Source organism: Erpetoichthys calabaricus, chromosome 11 (assembly GCF_900747795.2).
Source record: "Erpetoichthys calabaricus chromosome 11, fErpCal1.3, whole genome shotgun sequence".
In the NCBI taxonomy this organism is placed as follows: domain Eukaryota; kingdom Metazoa; phylum Chordata; class Cladistia; order Polypteriformes; family Polypteridae; genus Erpetoichthys; species Erpetoichthys calabaricus.
In genome coordinates, this window is record NC_041404.2 from 109123480 (window position 1) to 109145057 (window position 21578).

General features: G+C 38.7%; 1 protein-coding gene across 1 annotated transcript in view; it reads right to left on the reverse strand.

Moving 5' to 3' along the window:
• The window catches only part of tspan17 (tetraspanin 17), a 116265-nt gene that overhangs the window by 40826 nt on the left and 53861 nt on the right, over positions 1-21578 (reverse strand). The window contains exons 2-4 of the mRNA XM_028813718.2: positions 21268-21318; positions 2822-2968; positions 1311-1481 (exon numbers count right to left, since the gene is read on the reverse strand). Of these exons, the coding sequence (XP_028669551.1) occupies positions 1311-1481; positions 2822-2968; positions 21268-21318 (369 nt within the window). The remainder of the gene's footprint in view (positions 1-1310; positions 1482-2821; positions 2969-21267; positions 21319-21578) is intronic.

Genomic DNA, 21578 nt, shown 5'->3' on the forward strand with positions numbered 1-21578 from the left:
GCCGTCTGACAGCCGGGCCACGAGAGAACTGCCGGTAACGGCGACTCACTCAGACTTTTCAGAACGCTTGGCGGGCGGGGCTTTGCAGTGGTGCAGAGAGAGGAGAGAGACCGAGGTGAGAGACTATTACAACAAAGTATTTTTATGGTCCCGACAGTTTCCCCATATGACATGAGTCTATAGAAATCACGTTACTACGAAGTACATTCAATAGATGCTTTCATTACAACGAAGTGAGCTTGAAATGCTTGAACGAATCATCCACAAAGCAGTTAGATCTGAGGTCGCAGCTCAGTTGTGCACGTTTGCACAACGATCCCCAAACAGAAACATTGTAAAAAAATATCTTTCTTCGAACTTTCCTCATACTGTTTTTTTTTTTTTTTGCTGTTTTTGTTGTCTGTGGTTTTCATTGATTCCTTTTGCTTATTGCTTGTCAACATTTGAAAAACATCCATTGGAATTTAACTCATTGTCACACTCCTATAGAAACGGCAGACACGAAAAAAAGATTGCAGTGTTAATGTTTGTGATGTGCAATCTGTTGGATTGGCAAATGTAAAGCATATGTCTTTGTTATATGCAAAAAAAGAAGAAAAATCTCAGATTGCAAACGTATGCGAACTGCTTAATAACTTTAATAATAATAGAAATGTTATGTAAATTGTGTATAAAACTGCCCCACCCCACCCCCCCCGACCGGTCCGTGGAAAAATTTGCATCTAATAAAGTGGTCCTTGGTGTCAAAAAGGTTGGGGACCACTGCTTTAGAGAATCCACCCGTTCTCAATATGCTGGGCCTATTTAGACTCAACAAGTATACAAAGATGCTTGGACTAATGAACACACAAAAAATGGTGTAAACATTAATAAGAAATTATAAAATTATCTTATGATGACCTTTTGCCCCAATTAGAGAATCTGTTGCTGTCAGGTTAGGCTCTTATGTCCTTATATTATAGGATTGGTAACATAAAACAAGCCACCATATGGACTTATGTTCATAAAATATCCAACATGAGCAACAAAAGTAATTCATATGCATTTGTAAAGACAAACAGTCCTTTGTACAAATGTGGGAGAATTTCCAGGCTTGTGGAGACAGACTGAAGTTAATGGTTTTATAAACTTATAGATGTAAGCATTAAAAAAAGAAGACACTTTCAAATTTTAAAATAGTACCAAAAATGCATGCAAAGTTGAAATTAGAAAGAAAGAAACAGGATATGCTACAAACAAATGTAAAAAATCCAGAATAAAGGAGAAAATAGGATTGTTTACAAGAAAGGAAAAAATACATTTCTACTTACATATTCTTGAGCGAAATCTATGAGGTTTTGCAGGTCAATGTCATCTCGATATGCTTTGACATTATTGTTGATAAAGAAATTTAACTGATCCTTGATCCAATCTTTAAATACAAAAGCCAGGATCCCTGCTGTAAGTTCCAAGAAAAATATCAGCCCTAAAAACACAGAAAACTGGAAAGAGAGGCAGGTTTAAATTATTTAAATGTGATAAATGACAAAAACACATTCTTGAAGCAATATAGAACTAATATCTTGTAGCTTCAGCTTGAAAACATGTGTTAAAGTAACATGTTTTAAAAGGTTGCTGCAACTTTTCAAAAGCATAATACATAAGAAAGCAACACCATATTAAAGTTCTGTACCAGAATATTCACCCAACTATTCAGTAATCCGCCCATTTTATGAAGTTGGTTTTTCCCAAGTGTAGGGTCACTACATGATTCATTAAGTTTAAATTATATTCAATACTTTCATATAGCTGTACTAAATAAAAATGCATGTAGTTAAAGTGTTTACCTGTACACATATATAAAACAAGCTAAAAACACAAATCATATTTTGCAAAATAAATAATGTGCCTGTTCCTTGTATGCGTTACAGACTCTTGTAAATATTACTTAACATTTGAATTGCACATTTAGAAAGAATTATTACAGTACAACCCTTTTACATTTTGGCCTATACAAACATTGACCATAAAAATCTGGTATGCACCTAGATAATATACCTGGTCTGTTGAGCAATAATGTATAATAGAAATTTTCAAAGTAATTAAAATATTATTCATCTGTAAAATGTATGATGTACATTAGTTAATGTGTTTTAGTGACCACACTTCTTAGTAAAACATTTTCAGTCAAGTTATGATCACAAACAGTTCCCTGTTTTTGCTCACCAATAAATACAGCAAATAAAGCAGGGCATGAGTGAAGTGCATTTCAGTACTAGATGTTCTGAAAGTGTGAAATTGCTGTCAGGGAACTTGGTGGTGATTGAACCAAAATGGATAAAAGCCAGGTTACCAACAGACCACATAATGAAAAGAATCTAAAACCTTGCAAGAGTTTATGTCTAACTCATATTTCAATTGAAGAGTCAAGGAAAAATGTGAGATGCTAGTTGTTTTACCCTCAGCACTGTGCTAGACATGTACAGAAGTGCATGGACTTAATATGAACGGTCTCATGTTTACATCCTTGTGATGTGTAAAGGAAATTAAACTATAAGAACAAACTAAAACAAATGGAAATAGAGTGCATTTATGCCAGGGCCACAAAATTTTATTCTCAGTTGTTGGGCCCTAGAAAGAAACATACTGAATGGAAATATGTTACTCTGATAGCAACAAACCTCATTTTAAATACACTAAGGTCTAAATATCTAAATCATAAAATCTGTAGTGAGCTATTCAACTGAACTGGTCTTGTGGTGTGGAACAAAAATGATTTAACACAACATACAGAAATAGTTACATCCATCTGTACATAAATAAATCAATAGGAAAAACTCACAAATTTAAGCAGGAATGTGTTTTCTCGTAATGCTCCAATGCAGCCAGCAAAGCCCAAAATAAACATTACCCCTCCAACAACTATGAACAGCCACACAGGATCGAAACCACCAAGGTCTGTAATTGAGGAGATGTTTGACAAAACACCCTATAGGAGAAAAGGATGAAGATTAAATAAAACCAACGCATTAAAAGTGTTACAAAGAAATTACTAGCCATTTCTAATTAAAATGAGGTTTAACATATACAGTACGAGAACAAGAAATAAACAACAAACTATTTCATAATGAAACTGCAACTTAAAGCACAGTCTCTGAAAGTTTCTACCATCTGATGACATACTTTGTTAGAAATGGAGCTGGCAGACTGCAAATATAGCTATGGATTAGTATTTAACATTTGCCAAGGAAGGCTTTGAAGACAGATCTAAGTCCAGTAAGAAAGAAGAGATAGCCATTTCATTCATGTGTCTGGTTATGTAGTACCAGTGGAAAATATACTTTAATAGAAATGGATTTTAGGATGCAGCTAACACCTCTCATTCCCCTTATACATACAATTTATAGGACCCAATATACTGTCTACGATAGTTTTTGTGATCTATCTTTTCAGTTTACAATAAACACAAGTTCTAACAGTTTATTATATGAACAAATTACTGAAATTATACCAGCCAGATTTTTATTTGAACAAATAAACAGAAAAAAAAATTCCAAAGATTTTGGTTCCAAGCCAATCAATATGAGATGAGGCTCATTTCTATTTTAGGGCCATAACATGACAGACTAGAGCATACAGTCACTTACTTATACTTATTGAACTTATACTTGAAATACTTATTATTTCACAGGGAAAGAGGTGACATTTCAATAATAAATAATTTTTCACTTTATAATAATACAATTTATGTTTTCACTAAGCTGCATTATTTTATTCCCATTCCCCAAGAATGCAGATCATGATTTTGGGCTTTAAAGAAACATTGAACTTCCATTAAAAAAAGTTCTTACGGGATGAACATGATGCCTTATCTTAATTAGATGCTTATGCTTCAATAACTATTTGATCAAAAAAAATGCTCAAAGATGTTTCCGGATACATGGGACTTGAGGCAACCTTTGAAGACCAGGAATGTTAGGTTACAACTTTACTGACAAAGACTGGCCAAGTTAGTGATGTTTCACATGCAACAATGGCTAAGGTGATGTTGTCATGGAAGCCAAATGCAAATGTGTCAACAGTTAAGGGCAACTGTGGACAATGATACAGACTACTAGAGTGTGATGTCTGAGAACTGATCTGAGAGGCAAATCAAAGTAAAAAAGCACCATTAATATGTAGTGGTAGTGGTTTTAGCCAAGACTGCAAACTGTAATCTTCAAGTTTTTTTTAAGGATTGTACTTGAACATTGGTGTAATTCTCACCCTTTCACTAATTCTTCATTAATTCTGCTCACACACAAAATTCAGGTAATATTGGTATAGTCATATAGATTTTAACCTGTATTCCAATTTATGTAAGTTAGCTTATTAATTACTATTTATCAATTTGTTTCAACAAACCATCATTATGATTTAAAAATTACCAGTACTATTACCTACTAACTTACAGTATTCCATATACCTTAAATTCTCTTAGAAAATTTATGCTTAGCAACCTTTCATCTGTGCTCTTATGTTCAAGATGGAATACTAACATTAAAGTAACAATTAAGACGCCTTTCTATGATATCTATAAAAAAACAAGGTTCGATCATTTTTAATTCAGACATCACATATAATTTTGAATTGTATCATAAACGCAGTTTATAATTTTGCTCATGTCTTATGAATAATGTTTGGTAAAACTACTCAGACTATATAATCAGATATTATGTGTAAGAGTAACATCTGCACATTGTGTGATTTTTGAGCACTTTTGGAACCCTCCCCAATGGTGCTGCCCGCCGAAATGCAATTGAGGTGTCTGTTGAGGGTTGTTTTTCCATCACCGAGGTAACTGTGGGTTCGTGGTGCCTCTGAGGCAACTGCAGGTTTGTAACCTCCCCGCATAACATGCCTGTTGCCTGATGGCTGATGTGGGGAACATTCTAACCTGGTCACTGACTCGTCACTCACTGCTTGTTTGATGTGTCTATGGGTATTGAAGTGATAACTCCCATTTGAATAAATACCGTGACTGTTCCTCTTTTGACTGGGATAAAGTTGGTTTTCTTGAAGTCTTTGGAATGAGTGTTTTCTCTTGGGTGCTAGTGCGAGGTGTCACTAAGATGGAATGCAATTGACATGTGCTATAATACACGTGAAACCTTTTACAACATGATGTCTTAAGGACATTTAAACTAAATACTGTGACATGAATAAGCGTTAATGGCTAGTGAAAACACACTGCTCTTTGCTAGAAAAGGGAAGTGTGCAAATTTTAAATATTGGCCAATAACAAAATGCAGAAATTGAATAGGGTGCTAAAGCAACTTGGGTCAAAGGTAACCTTTTGATGTTTTATTTGTGTTGTCTGGTCAGTAGCTGAATGTTCTGGACCCAAAGGCAAAGAGAGGTACTGATATGTTAGCAAATCACTACTTGTTGGTGAGTTGAGTCAGACAACCAGTGCTTTCAGTAGGAAATAAATGGAAAAGCAAAAGGTGTTGCAAGAATGCACTAATGAATAGCTAGCACACAGTCTTGTTTTTCAATTCTCAACTCTGAGACAGTATTACTCACATCCCAAAGGAAGTCAGGAACATGGAGGCAGCTCATATTCTTAGTGGTGAAAGCGAATGCAAGGAGTTCACTGAATTTCGTACACTCAATCCAACTACATGCTGGAGGACACCAACAGTAATGAAAGAAGTCTATTTAGAAGAGGAGACTATGCCATGGAGTACAGGCAAGATCCAAAAAAAAAAAATGTTCAAATGACAACTCACGTTCAAGTAGCATAGAGTTTTCAAATACAGTAATCCCTCCTCCATCGCGGGGGTTGCGTTCCAGAGCCACCCGCGAAATAAGAAAATCCGCGAAGTAGAAACCATATGTTTATATGGTTATTTTTATATTGTCATGCTTGGGTCACAGATTTGCGCAGAAGCACAGGAGGTTGTAGAGAAACAGGAACGTTATTCAAACACTGCAAACAAACATTTGTCTCTTTTTCAAAAGTTTAAACTGTGCTCCATGACAAGACAGAGATGACAGTTCAGTCTCACAATTAAAAGAATGCAAACATATCTTCCTCTTCAAAGGAGCAAACAAATCAATAGGGCTGTTTGGCTTGTAAGTATGCGAAGCACCACGGCACAAAGCTGTTGAAGGCGGCAGCTCACACCCCCTCCGTCAGGAGCAGAGAGAGAGAGAGTTAGAGAGAGACAGATAAAAAAATCAATACGTGCCCTTTGAGCTTTTAAGTATGCGAAGCACCGTGCAGCATACTTAAAAGCTGCACACAGAAGGTAGCAACGTGAAGATAATCTTTCAGCATTTTTAGACGAGCGTCCGTATCGTCTAGGTGTGCGAACAGCCCCCCTGCTCACACCCCCTACGTCAGGATCACAGATAGTCAGCGCAAGAGAGAGAGAAAGAAAAGTAAGTTGGGTAGTGTGATAAAAAAGGTTTTCTCTGTAACAGGAGAAGGGATGAAATAAAGGAGTAAGGGGGGGGGGGGTTGGTCGCTTCAGTGCAAAACCAGCTACAAAGATTGGAATGTTTGGGATGATAGCGAAAGAATGTGCAAAAACTTGCTTCTCATAAAGAGTTTCAGAATGTTATGGGAATACAGTCAAGGCCATGTACTTGTTTTTCACTTCGAGGGGCTTCATTGCAAGCAACGCTTGTTATTGTGTGTCTTCTGATACTAGGCACCATCTCAGTGAGGGCCAAGTAGAAGAAAAACAATACTGCGTCCCGTGGAAGGGTGTGTGCTGAAACTGATCACTTCTGTATACACTGCTTACACGTAAGCCATTTTGGGTAAGGACACTCAATTAGTATATAAGGGAAGGTTCCGCCCTCAGTTTCTTCGGAAGCTCAACCGTGGGGAACGTGCACACCGCCCGGTATTGGACCAGGCTCACGAGTTGATCCTCTGACGAGACTGACACGCGGGCTCCCTCAGTCTACTGGTCTAGGATGATGGCTCTGGGTCTTTTGATATTACTGTAAGTCAATAGTATAATTCACATATCTGTATTACTGTAAGTCAATAGTATAATTCATATATCTGTATTACTGTAAGTCAATAGTATAAATCATATATCTTTATATATATTACTGTAAGTCAATAGTACAATTCCTATATCTGCATGTATACTGATATTATATTTGAATAAGTAAACAATTGAAGTATTGGACCTTTCCTCTCTGATTCTTGCCTGCTTATTTTCTGTTAAAACCTTTGAACCATTTTCCCAAACTAAAACAGGTAGCTTCTCAGCCATCTGCCAATAGCGTCCCTTGTATGAAATCAACTGGGCAAACCAACTGAGGAAGCATGTACCAGAAATTAAAAGACCCATTGTCCTCAGAAACCCGCGAAGCAGCGAAAAATCCGCGATATATATTTAAATATGCTTACATATAAAATCCGCGATGGAGTGAAGCCGCGAAAGGCGAAGCGCGATATAGCGAGGGATTACTGTAGTGACGTTTTCAAGTATGAATGCATGTGTGTGTGTGTGTGTGTGTCACATAGGCAGAGACAGATTTGATCTCAACCAAGTCGTTACTGGAATATACAGTGGGGCAAAAAAAGTATTTAGTCAGCCACCAATTGTGCAAGTTCTCCCACTTAAAAAGATGAGAGAGGCCTGTAATTATCATCATAAGTATACCTCAACTATGAGAGACAAAATGAGAAAAAAAATCCAGAAAATCACATTGTCTGATTTTTAAAGAATTTATTTGCAAATTATGGTGGAAAATAAGTATTTGGTCACCTACAAACAAGCAAGATTTCTGGCTCTCACAGACCTGTAACTTCTTGCTCCTCTGTCCTCCACTCGTTACCTGTATTAATGGCACCTGTTTGAACTCATTATCAATATAAAAGACACCTGTCCACAACCTCAAACAGTCACACTCCAAACTCCACTATGGCCAAGACCAAAGAGCTGTCAAAGGACACCAGAAACAAAATTGTAGACCTGCACCAGGCTGGGAAGACTGAATCTGCAATAGGTAAGCAGCTTGGTGTGAAGAAATCAACTGTGGGAGCAATTATTAGAAAATGGAAGACATACAAGACCACTGATAATCTCCCTCGATCTGGGGCTCCACGCAAGATCTCACCCCGTGGGGTCAAAATGATCACAAGAACGGTGAGCAAAAATCCCAGAACCACACGGGGGGACCTAGTGAATGACTTGCAGAGAGCTGGGACCAAAGTAACAAAGGCTACCATCAGTAACACACTACGCCGCCAGGGACTCAAATCCTGCAGTGCCAGACGTGTCCCCCTGCTTAAGCCAGTACATGTGCAGGCCCGTCTGAAGTTTGCTAGAGAGCATTTGGATGATCCAGAAGGGGACTGGGAGAATGCCATATGGTCAGATGAAAAAAAACTCTGCTCGTCGTGTTTGGACGAGAAAGAATGCTGAGTTGCATCCAAAGAACACCATACCTACTGTAAAGCATGGGGGTGGAAACATCATGCTTTGGGGCTGTTTTTCTGCAAAGGGACCAGGATGACTGATCCGTGTAAAGGAAAGAATGAATGGGGCCATGTATCGTCAGATTTTGAGTGAAAACCTCCTTCCATCAGCAAGGGCATTGAAGATGAAACGTGGCTGGGTCTTTCAGCAAGACAATGATCCCAAACATACCGCCCGGGTAACGAAGGAGTGGCTTTGTAAGAAGCATTTCAAGGTCCTGGAGTGGCCTAGCCAGTCTCCAGATCTCAACCCTACAGAAAATCTTTGGAGGGAGTTGGAAGTCCGTGTTGCCCAGCGACGGCCCCAAAACATCACTGCTCTAGAGGAGATCTGCATGGAGGAATGGGCCAAAATACCAGCAAAAGTGTGTGAAAACCTTGTGAAGACTTACAGAAAATGTTTGACCTCTGTCATTGCCAACAAAGGGTATATAACAAAGTATTGAGATAAACTTTTGTTATTGACCAAATACTTTTTTTCCACCATAATTTGCAAATAATTCTTCAAAAATCAGACAATGTGATTTTCTGGATTTTTTTTCTCATTTTGCCTCTCATAGTTGAGGTATACCTATGATGAAAATTACAAGCCTCTCTCATCTTTTTAAGTGGGAGAACTTGCACAATTGGTGGCTGACTAAATACTTTGTTGCCCCACTTTAAAATAAACACTTTCGCAAAAGGTATAACAAAACAAGTGTGCTTTTTATTCAAGAATTAAACTGAATAACAAAAAATTCAAGTTACAAAAAGATACCCAGAAGACATGATTCACCAGCGTTTGTGTGTCTGCTTATAGTCCTTCAATGTCATCTTTTACAGGCAGCAAAACTTTGCACCGGCTTTTACAGAGTGAAATGAAAGGCTTCTTCTTTTTGAGCGCATACACCATCAGCGTGACACTGCCAGATGTAAACAGTAGTGTGGTGAATTGCTCGCATACTAAAGTGACTATAGCTGCAGGTGGAAGTCCCATTTTACGATCGATAGATAGATAGATAGATAGATAGATAGATAGATAGATAGATAGATAGATAGATAGATAGATAGATAGATAGATAGATAGATAGATAGATAGATAGATACTTTATTAATCCCGATTGGAAATTCACATTCTTCAGCAGCAGCATACTGATACAATAAATAATATTAAATTAAAGAATGATAATTATACAGGTGAAAAAAAACAGACAATAACTATGTATAATGTTAAATATTAACGTTTACCCCCCCTGGTGGAATTAAAGAGTCGCATAGTTTGGGGGAGGAACGATCTCCTCAATCTATCTGTGGAGCAGGACAGTGACAGCAGTCAGCTGCTCTTCTGTCTCTTCTTCTTTATGATGCAAAGCAGAGTTGCGTTGTGGTGCAAAAGTCTATTAGCCAACGAAAGCGCTGTGAAGAAGCTGTCTGTTGTTATGGTCCTGCCTTTGTCCAGTCTGATATCAGTACGGGACATGGTATCTTTGATTGCCAGTACAACAAATAGTTCTGAGCAGGTATCAGCCACAGCACCCACTGTGGTCATTGCTGCTCTTGTGAAAAGAATGGAGATAAATGCCATCAACTCAGAGAAGGACAGACAACTTCGATGTACCAAATTAATGTCACTGAGAATAAAACTGAATAATAAAGAAACAAGCGCTAACTTTTACAGGTAGCCAAAATTTACGCCAGGTGTTGCAGACTCAGATCAAATGTATGTCTTATTATATCAATAATAATAACAATAGCAGCTCACTACTCAAAACATGGAGCGCCGGGTCTCGAACCCAGGACCTTTGGGTTATAAGGCAGCGGTTCTTACCTCTGCACCATTCAAGACACGTATAATCTCCCTGTCGACTGACATTTGAGCTTGAGATTTTAACTCATGGACAGCAATATATAGATAAAATACTTTTGTTTTGGTTATATTCTTGAATAAAAGCTCACGTTTATTTGATATTTGGACTAAAGTCTTCACACATTATACAGTTCACATCATTATCAGTATAACATGGAAAAAGATTCTGCTTTAGGTATGTGTTCAGCATTTTTTGCCTCGCATTTCCTTTCATCCTACACTTACCTAGATCTTTTTAGACATGGAACACACATGAAATGCATGTATTCCAAATAACTATATACTGTTTATTACCCTATACAACTCCAGGCACCCCACACGCAGATAAGAAGCCTTTGCTTGACCTGGGAGAACTTTTTGCCGGTGTTGAGCTCCATCAAGGCGGGGGATGGGACAGCATGCTGCTTGCTGCTTGTGTTTATTGTCACTTTTACAAAAGAAAAGACACCGATGGAGAGGTGCAAAGGGATTTAAGGTGGGCCGGAATTACAAGTTTTTTTGTAGGCTTCAGGGATTCTAGTGATAAGTAATGTTAATAGCCCAGCACACTACAGCATAGAACAACACACTAGCTATTACAGAGTTAAAGAACATATAAAGGATGTCAATATCCAGAAGAAAGGAATGCAGTCTCCCAAGAAAAAAAGTTTGCTCTGGCCTTTGTTATGTAGTTCCTCTGTATTACTAGACCAGTCCAACAAGTCACTAATGTGGTCCTCTGTAACTCAAACCATCTATTATCTGCAGCATGCACTCCTAGAATAGTCACCACACATAGAGGCTGTTTGATGTATCAAAAGTCAATAACCAACTTCTTAGTTTTGCTGATAATTGTCTTAGCACCCAAGCAGAAAGTTTTCCACCAGAGCTCTTTAATTCGTCTCATCTAACTTGTTAATACACCGCATTAGTGCAGAATCATTTGAGAATTTCAGTTATATTTACAGAAAAGGTGACAGGACTGTTCCGTGCTCCAGTGCTGTTCACATCCATACAAGAGCCGAGGCACTATGCGACATGTACACTTGTAGACACTGCTGCTATGCAAGCAGTGTACAGTCTATACTTGCATGCATACTTGCAATCATCCTTTATGTAAATCCTAATGATTCCATAAGGTGGCAGGCATGAGGCATCATCACTGTGAGAAAAAAATGTCCAGTTTAGTGGTTTTATATGTTGAGGAAAGAAAGATGTTGAAGATAAAAAATTCTTTGCATTCTGATGCTGCTGTAAAGGTTAAAAAAAAAAAAAAAAAAAAAAAAAAAAAAGGATGGCAACAGCAACACAGAAGATGGTATGCGAGAACTTTTAAACGTATCATGTCATTACAATGGAGAATATGCAATGCATGTATTGCCTATGCAAGAAATGGAAAATGAAAAGCACCACGTATACAGTGGTGTGAAAAACTATTTGCCCCCTTCCTGATTTCTTATTCTTTTGCATGTTTGTCACACAAAATGTTTCTGATCATCAAACACATTTAACCATTAGTCAAATATAACACAAGTAAACACAAAATGCAGTTTTTAAATGATGGTTTTTATTATTTAGGGAGAAAAAAAATCCAAACCTACATGGCCCTGTGTGAAAAAGTAATTGCCCCCCGAACCTAATAACTGGTTGGGCCACCCTTAGCAGCAATAACTGCAATCAAGCGTTTGCGATAACTTGCAATGAGTCTTTTACAGCGCTCTGGAGGAATTTTCGCCCACTCATCTTTGCAAAATTGTTGTAATTCAGCTTTATTTGAGGGTTTTCTAGCATGAACCGCCTTTTTAAGGTCATGCCATAGCATCTCAATTGGATTCAGGTCAGGACTTTGACTAGGCCACTCCAAAGTCTTCATTTTGTTTTTCTTCAGCCATTCAGAGGTGGATTTGCTGGTGTGTTTTGGGTCATTGTCCTGTTGCAGCACCCAAGATCGCTTCAGCGTGAGTTGACGAACAGATGGCCGGACAGTCTCCTTCAGGATTTTTTGGTAGACAGTAGAATTCATGGTTCCATCTATCACAGCAAGCCTTCCAGGTCCTGAAGCAGCAAAACAACCCCAGACCATCACACTACCACCACCATATTTTACTGTTGGTATGATGTTCTTTTTCTGAAATGCTGTGTTCCTTTTACGCCAGATGTAACGGGACATTTGCCTTCCAAAAAGTTCAACTTTTGACTCATCAGTCCACAAGGTATTTTCCCAAAAGTCTTGGCAATCATTGAGATGTTTCTTAGCAAAACTGAGACGAGCCCTAATGTTCTTTTTGCTTAACAGTGGTTTGCGTCTTGGAAATCTGCCATGCAGGCCGTTTTTGCCCAGTCTCTTTCTTATGGTGGAGTCGTGAACACTGACCTTAATTGAGGCAAGTGAGGCCTGCAGTTCTTTAGACGTTGTCCTGGGGTCTTTTGTGACCTCTCGGATGAGTCGTCTCTGCGCTCTTGGGGTAATTTTGGTCGGCCGGCCACTCCTGGGAAGGTTCACCACTGTTCCATGTTTTTGCCATTTGTGGATAATGGCTCTCACTGTGGTTCGCTGGAGTCCCAAAGCTTTAGAAATGGCTTTATAACCTTTACCAGACTGATAGATCTCAATTACTTCTGTTCTCATTTGTTCCTGAATTTCTTTGGATCTTGGCATGATGTCTAGCTTTTGAGGTGCTTTTGGTCTACTTCTCTGTGTCAGGCAGCTCCTATTTAAGTGATTTCTTGATTGAAACAGGTGTGGCAGTAATCAGGCCTGGGGGTGGCTACGGAAATTGAACTCAGGTGTGATACACCACAGTTAGGTTATTTTTTAACAAGGGGGCAATTACTTTTGTAGGTTTGGATTTTTTTTCTCCCTAAATAATAAACACCATCATTTAAAAACTGCATTTTGTGTTTACTTGTGTTATTTTTGACTAATGGTTAAATGTGTTTGATGATCAGAAACATTTTGTGTGACAAACATGCAAAAGAATAAGAAATCAGGAAGGGGGCAAATAGTTTTTCACACCACTGTATTTTCAAATATCAGTATTTAAATTTCATGATTTGCTTTACCGCAATGAGCCACTCATCAAACACTGAAGCACGCAAGAAGATGGTATGTGAGAACTTTTAAACGTATCATGTCATTACAATGGAGAATATGCAATGCTTGTATTGCCTATGCAAGAAATGGATAATGAAAAGCACCACGTATATTTTCAAATATCAGTATTTAAATTTCATGATTTGCTTTACCGCAATGAGCCATTCATCAAACATTGAAGCACGTACATTGATCCTGTTGGAGCTGCAACATGTCTTACCATCACATTACGTTGTAATGGCCAAGTCCCCACTTCTTTTCTCAGACATTTTCCTCTTTGCACGAACAGATTTATCTCAAATTTGCTACCACTTCGTCTTTCATGTTTCCACATCCACTTTCAAAATGCTGGTGACATGATGCCAGCTGTTCTGACAGGCATGTCTGTCTCTATGAAGATGTTCATAGTAAAACAATGATGCTGACATTGCATTCCACAATTTGAACACACATCACCCAAATTTTTATTGCTACTGCAACTTGCACAAGTGTCACATTAATTTCTGATGAGGTGCTTAGAGGATGCGTCAAAAGAGCACGGAGAATGTGTGGCAGCCAAGATGTGCGCATATTAAGTGTTCTGATCGTCAAGTATAAACCCTGCCTTAGAGACAAAGTCTTCTAGTCTTACAAACTGTGGTATGCCAGACATACAGTTTATTATCAAGGACATAGTTGGCTCTTCCACCTATATATCCCTGAGCTTACCCTTTAAGAGGGATGGTTTGATGATATTTAGGCACTGTAAAATCAAAAACATAATCCTCAGAGTGCTTTGTCCAGACAGGAAGAGCCTTTTGAAGCAGATAATTACACCTACCACTCCAATCTTTGTCCAATAGCCAGACTATAGTGGGTCCATGTGTTCTTTCACAAGAGGACTCATATAGGTGTATCTATTAAATACACCTTTATTTATATGTATTACAAATTTAATGCTTGTCCCCTTCAATATACTCCCCATTTGCACTAAACACATTGCTGCAGTCTTGTTTTCCACTGGTTGAAGGCATGGAGCAAATCAATTCTGTCAGCTGTTATTACACATTCGTTTTCTTCTTTACAGCATCAACTGACTGAAAACATGTCCCTTTAAGCACTGATTTAACTTTTGGGAAAAGATAAAAGTCGCACGGTGCTAAATCGGGTGAATATGGAGGATGCTCAAGTGTAGTAATGTGCTTGTCGGTCAAAAACTGCTTTACAGAAAGTGCTGTGTGAGCAGGCGCATTGTCCTGGTGAAGAATTAAACCATTTTCCCACAGTTGCGGCTGATTTTTTCTGACTTTCTCTCAGCTTTATCAAAACTTCCTTATAATAATGCTGGTTAACTGTTGTGCCTTCTGGAACCCATTCTTCCAAAATTACACCTTGATATCGAAAAACAAAATGAGCATGGCTTTGAATTTTGACTTGCTTTGACGAGCTTTTTTCATTCTTGGTGATGACAGTGTTTTCCAGTGCACTGACTGTCTTTTGGTTTGAGGATCATACTGGAAGATCCAGGTTTCGTCACAAGTGATTACTTTATGAAACAGGTTTGGATCAGCGTCAAGTTGCTGCAGAATGTCAACACAACATTCCGTGCGATGTTCTTTTTGCTCTGGTGTGAGAACCCTTGGGACCATCTTTGCACAACTTTTAAACTTAGCATTTTTTCGGCACTCTACAGAAAACACAACCAAACTAAATGGCGACTCACAATCAACTGAACGTCATAGAGTGTTGCTGCTTGTCATGCAGGTTCAGACATGTTCAAGGTCATCCACGCATGCAGTTACAACCAGTTCTGACTGCTTTGTTTACTAGGTGGAATCACAGTCTCGTTATTTAATAGACATACCTCATAGTCCAGAATCAGCCTCTTATAGGTCTTCCTGATGTGGGAAATAAGAGATACTGGTCCTTAGTCATTAGGTGAAAAGGCACCAGCTTTCTTTAGAACTGGAGAAATACAAGATGTTTTCCACAGCAGTGGTACTTTCTGGATTTAACAGGTAGCAGAGGATAATACAAGGTGGTTCGGAACAGGCCTTAAGTACTCAAGGCTTCTCCAGTGTATACTCCTCCTCCATTGTCTTCTCACTTGGTCATCAGCTATACACAGCTTGTACTGATGGTCAGAGATAGACTCACCAACAACTATGTCAGATGAAGTGGTAGGAGTAAGAAATATATAGGGAGTTGTTGAATTAGTACAGATGATGTTGGGTGGACTGGCAATTGGAAGAAGGCAGCAGTAGAAGGGAAAAAAATCACTTAAAAAATTGAGCCCTGGATTGCTTTAGAATATTAACTAGGGGGGCTCCGCCCCCTGCTCGCTTCGCTCGCCAACCCCTGGTCTTGGGTAACCCGAAATAGATTTGAAAGAGATTATTGTCTGTCCTGGTAATTGTCACATATGTATCATGTTCACCGTTACGACATCTGTAGGTCTATGTAATATATGTAAATGACAACAGCAGTTTAATTGTTATGTTATGTAAGTATAGAATGTCTGAGTTTGCGCAGATCTATGTATGAGATATATTGGAGTGTAAAGGTGTAGATGACGTACAAAGGATATCTTCATACACCACATTTGTAGTAAAGACGGCGTGTTGTCCTTGAATGAGTTTTCCTTGGTATGGAGTGATTATAATCTTGACGTTAACGTCACATGCATGCCGAACTCTTGAGAAGGCTACATAAAGTTGTCCATGTCTAAATACAGGCTCAGAGAGGTAAAGGCCGACTCTGTCCATGGTCTGTCCTTGGGATGTATTGATTAGGTATACGTTGTTTACTGTTAGTAATATGGATAATTGCACTCACTGTTAAAATTACCTATTTCCGTTAGTTGAACTCTTTCGTTTCTGAGCCCTGGCTCCTTCGCTTGCGGTGCATAGGCGCATGCGCCTTCCGTACTATCTCGTGTTTGACTATGCTGTGTTTTGTGGACATCTGGGGACTCCGTACCTTCTCTGGTTTGACTGTGGGGAGGGACACAGAAGCCTCTTCTGTTTGTGTTTTCTGTGAGTACTTATAGTGTTGTATTACTGTAATGTGATTCACATATGCTGTGGATTCCATATCTTTGGGGCTTCTGTACTATCTCGGGTTTTTGCCTGCGGTGTTTTAGAAGCGCGTTGTAGGCGCCTGCACCTTCCGCACTATGTCGGGTTTGACTATGCTGTGTAGTGTGGACATGTAGGGTTTTGTACTCTCTTGAGAAGGCCACATACAGTCGGTTAAGACTGTGTTGTGGTAATCCGGCCGAGTTAATGGTGTTTCTCGTTTTGGAGCCATGACCGTGACTCCATTAGTTATACGTTGTTTACTGTTAGTAATATGGATAATCGCACGTACTGTTAAAATTACTTATTTTTGTTAGTTGAGCTCTTTCGTTTCTGAGCCGTGGCTCCTTCGCTTGCGGTGTATAGGCACATGCGGCCTCCGTACTATCTCGGGTGTGACTATGCTGTGTTTTGTGGACGTTTGGGGACTCCGTGCTTTCTCTGGTTTGACAGTGGGGCGGGACGCCGAAGCCTCTTCTGTGTGTGTTTTCTGTGAGTACTTATAGTATTGTATTACTGTAATGTGATTCACATATGCTGTGGAGTCCGGATCTTTGGGGCTTCTGTACTATCTCGGGTTTTTGCCTGCGGTGCTTTTGAAACGCGTTGTAGGTGCCTGCGCCTTTCGTACTTTCCCGCGCACTTCCGTACTATCTTTGTGGACCTGTGGGGCCTCCGTAGCCTCTTCCGTTTGACTCTGGGGTGCAGCGCAGAATCCTCTTTTTTGTGTGGCTGTGTCGTTAGTCGTTAGCTTTGGGCGCATTGTTGCTTCATTTACGTTAGTTGAGCTCTTTCGTTTTTGGGCCGTGACTCCTTCGTTCGCGGTGGATCAGACTTCGCTTGCGGTTTATGAGACGCGCGCTGTAGGCGCCTGCGCACTATGTCTCATGGTCCCATCGCCATGTACCTGCGTCCATGCCTTCCATTCTCGGTTAGTAATATGGATTATGGCAGACCATTCCACACGTCTCAAGTTATTCTGAGGGAGTTTGTTTATATTTTAGGTTTGTAAGCTTTTTCTCTAGCACTTTTCAGGTGTCATTTTCAGGTGTGAGAACTTCCCAATGGCACCACAAGTGTATACTTAAAGGCATTTTTAACATTTGAAAAAAAGCAGGTACAGCTTGCTGTTTCCACGATATAACATGCTACATACTGATAGAAATTTGTAATTGTTCCTTCCTAAGTCACATAATTGAAATCACCAAATATAACTGCAGGACTGAACTGAATTAACATTAAAGTATTGGTTACAAAATAAATCTTTTACGTTACCAAGTCCCCATTTGCATTGGGAGGAATATAAACACTTATCACTATAATGAAACTTATCTCCATTAGGCAGACAGCATGGACACACCCTTATAGCCAATATTTCAAGGTCTGGATTACAAATTTTAGTTTTAAATGTAGTATGTTGTTTTTCGCACCATTCCTCATTCACATAAATAACTAGTCTTCCTCCTGTCTTTTTTCCTTATACTACAGGGGGCTCTGTTTGCTTGAATCAAATGAAATCAATATTAAAAAAAGAGTGTCAGGTTTACAGTACACCCCCAAATTTCACAGGGATTATGTTCCTAGAGCACCCGCAAATTGTGAAAAAACGAGAATTTTGGATGTGGTTAAAAAAAAATGCCAATTTTTATAGGTTAAACCCTAAATATGGCCCAAAACACTTTATTAAGCTGAGTTTGAAATTAAATTACATTAACTAAAAAAAGAACGTAAAGGTAAACCTGTATACTTCACAGTACTGTACTGCTATGTCTCCCGCAGTGCTAGAATGTAAAATACCGATGTTACCGCTATATGTACTGTAATTCATGCAAGTGCGTTCTCATTGCCAGAAGCCTTAGAAGGTGCAGGGCATTTCGACGGCATCTTGGGGCTTTAAGCCATAAACTGCCACATACTTGGGGGTTAATGCATCTCTGGACGCATGCAAAGAGCATCACAATTACTGCAACACTGATAATTTTACACACTGCTAATGAACTGTAAAAATTATTTAAAAAAATACTGGAACAATATGTACAAGGTGTAACTGACGCCATGGATGAAATCACCAATCCAACTGCGCTTGAACTGGCTGCACTCAAGCAAACAGAGGTAAGCGCTGATGCTGGCAGGCTAGTCTAGTGCAGCAGCTCAATCTCAGGAACAGTGAGGCTGCAGTGCTGCAGGATGTCAGGCTTGGGTCACAGAATTGCACAGAAACACAGGAGATTGTAGAGACAGGAACTTTATTCAAACACTTCAAACAAACATGTCTCTTTCAGAAGTAAAATGAGCTCAGTATGCAGTTAGTTCTCATTTAAAAGAATAGGCAAACATCATAGGGGAGCAAAACGGGAGCGGGAACCCCCACAGGAGCAGAAAATGTCTGGGGGAGGAGAGAGAAACAAAGCAATCGGCCAAAAAGGACAGGTGCTGTTCATGTTTTTAAGTAAGCGTAGCGTCGCGCGAGAAGCATATCACGCGACAAAGCAGCCGCAAATAAGCCCAGCAAGTAAGGGAGAGGGTTTTGTGAGGAGTGTCTGTGTCTTCTAGGGGTGTGTTCATTCCCCTTGCTCACAAGGGGCTGGCAGTGGTCATGAGCTGGCTGCTCAATGAATGTATGGCACTGACTGATCAGCTCCTGCGTGCTCGCAAATGGCACTGGGACACAACTATAGCCGGTTGTGGAAGTTTAAGGGTTCAGAGGAACAAAACAGAAAACATAAGAACACTCAGCTGGAGATGCATCACAGTCAATCAGCAGCAAGGAGAAAAGAACAACGCTGTAGCGGTCCGGTGCCGCTAAGATTCACACTGTCAAGGAGACAGTGATTTATTTTTATGGTGGAGATTCCAGGGACGCACCCAGCCTTGGCCCGACCCGCAGGCTCTCACAAACAGAGACAAAAACAAAGCAAACTGGTAATCAAACAGCAAATAAAGAATGTAATGAAAACAGATGAAAACAACAATACCACCCCTGTTCCCCTTACAGCAATTACACATTAAATACAACAAAGCACAAAAAAAACACACACAGTAAATTATGAAAAACGTTCATGAAAAACGGCAACAGATAAAATGTAATGATGAAAATAGATAGTCCAGATCTCCGCACATTTAATGGTAATGTAAAGAAAGTTCTACCACTAGTTCCTGAAATGGTGAATCATTTCTTTGCAGGATGGCCATGAATCCACTTACAGTCCTCATGTACACAGGCAGACGGCAGACAATTCAGATGCCAATCATGAAACGATCCAGGACAAAACGAATAAGTACAGGTAACCCAACAGAAGGCAGACAGACAGGATCTTGAAACACAAATTACAAAAACTTTTTTTTTTTTGCTTTTGGTCACCGGCCCCCTTTTTAAAAGCCGTGCTGACATCCTTTGACCCCAACAGCCCCAGCAGAAGACTAATCAGAGCCACTGCAGGGACTGCTGGGAGTTGCCACTTCAAATTCTATTGGCTACTTTCACCATCCCAAGCTGCGTTTTCCTCTACAGTTGCTTCCTGTTCTCTCTACAGTACAGTATTGCCACAAAAAAAAGCCATAAAAATTGCAGAGGATATTTGCAGTTTCCGCTAATATTAGATAGGTTCTAAGGAAAAATCCGCAAATGACTGAGGCTGCGAACTCTGAACTGCAACTTCGTGCAGGTCTACTGTATAAGGTTTAAGACAGCTCTCCATTATACACAAAATGATTTACTTGCTATGAGAGTTGACATTTTTTTTCCATCTTATCCTCTGGAAAAGTTTTGGATCATTATGTTGAGGAAATTACTTTCATATTAAAATCTCCTACACAACGCCAGCACTGTATCAAACCGTTACTTAAAGTCTGTAAATGTAAAATGAGTGCAAATGATAAAATCAGTTGTGATATTTTATTCGAAAAAGGCAGCATTTAGATAGAGACATAATGTATAAAGTACACCTATAAAATGGACCTTTGCTATACAATGGTTAAGAACTATTAATAGAAAATATAAAACCGAACCAGTGACAAAATGCAGTCAAGTACTTCTATATGGTTAAACAGAGATTGTCAGTTCTGGTAACGCATTGACAGACCTGATATTTTAAGAAATAATTCATATCAAAGAAGCAAATTTTCTTTCCAAAATAATGCTGGAAATTGGGTTACATCAAAAGAAATAATCTTACATGAAAACAAAGATTATGTACTTTTTAACCTAGAGGAAATAAACTCGGAGTAATTCAATTACTACTGAAATTAATATTCTGAGATTTATGTGTTGGAATAAATTGAATTTAAAGGATTAGTCATAAAGAGCCAGCTTTGCTGACAGGAAAAATGAAATTTTATACATTTCACTTTCAAAACCCAACTCATTAATAAATAAAAGCATCAAAACAGTATCATAGAAACAAATAGATCACTTAAGATCACTCAAGAGTTAGATGCTAGAGAAATACAAGGGGAATTAGCTATAATAAAGCTTTCTTCAAATCTAACATATTTTACTTTTTCCAAGTAAAACATCTCCATTATTCCCTGTCATGGCAGGTAAACTAAGCATTATGCCTCCTTAACAATCTTAAAAGGCAGATTAATAATTATTAATAATATTAATAATAATTATATTATTTTCATGAATACTTACCATTAAAAAATAATTCAAAGCATTAATTACAATCCACTACTATTTTAACTCTCACTATGCACTTGATCAGCAAGAATAAAAAGAAATATAAAAACAATAACCTTGATTTCTACTGAATAGTGTCTAGCATACATATAAACAAAGATTATTGCAAAACCACTGAATCACTTATGTGTGGAGTCATTTTACCTTTTCCGCCCATGCCCATAAACCAATTGCTAGAAAGGCTGCTCCAAGTAACTGAAATTAAAAAAAAGAGAAAAATAAAATTAGTTGACTACTATCATGATTAATTACATAATTGGTAATACAAGAACTGTCAGGAATCACTATATGCAACAAATAAGATAAAGAGAAAAAAAGATCACAGATTAATTAAAATACTAAATTAATAGAAAGACTATTGAAATCTGATAAATGTATCCAAATAAATGAAAAATAAGCCTAACAGTCACCAATTAATCTATCATCGAACCTGCTTGATCAACTAGGTAGTAACT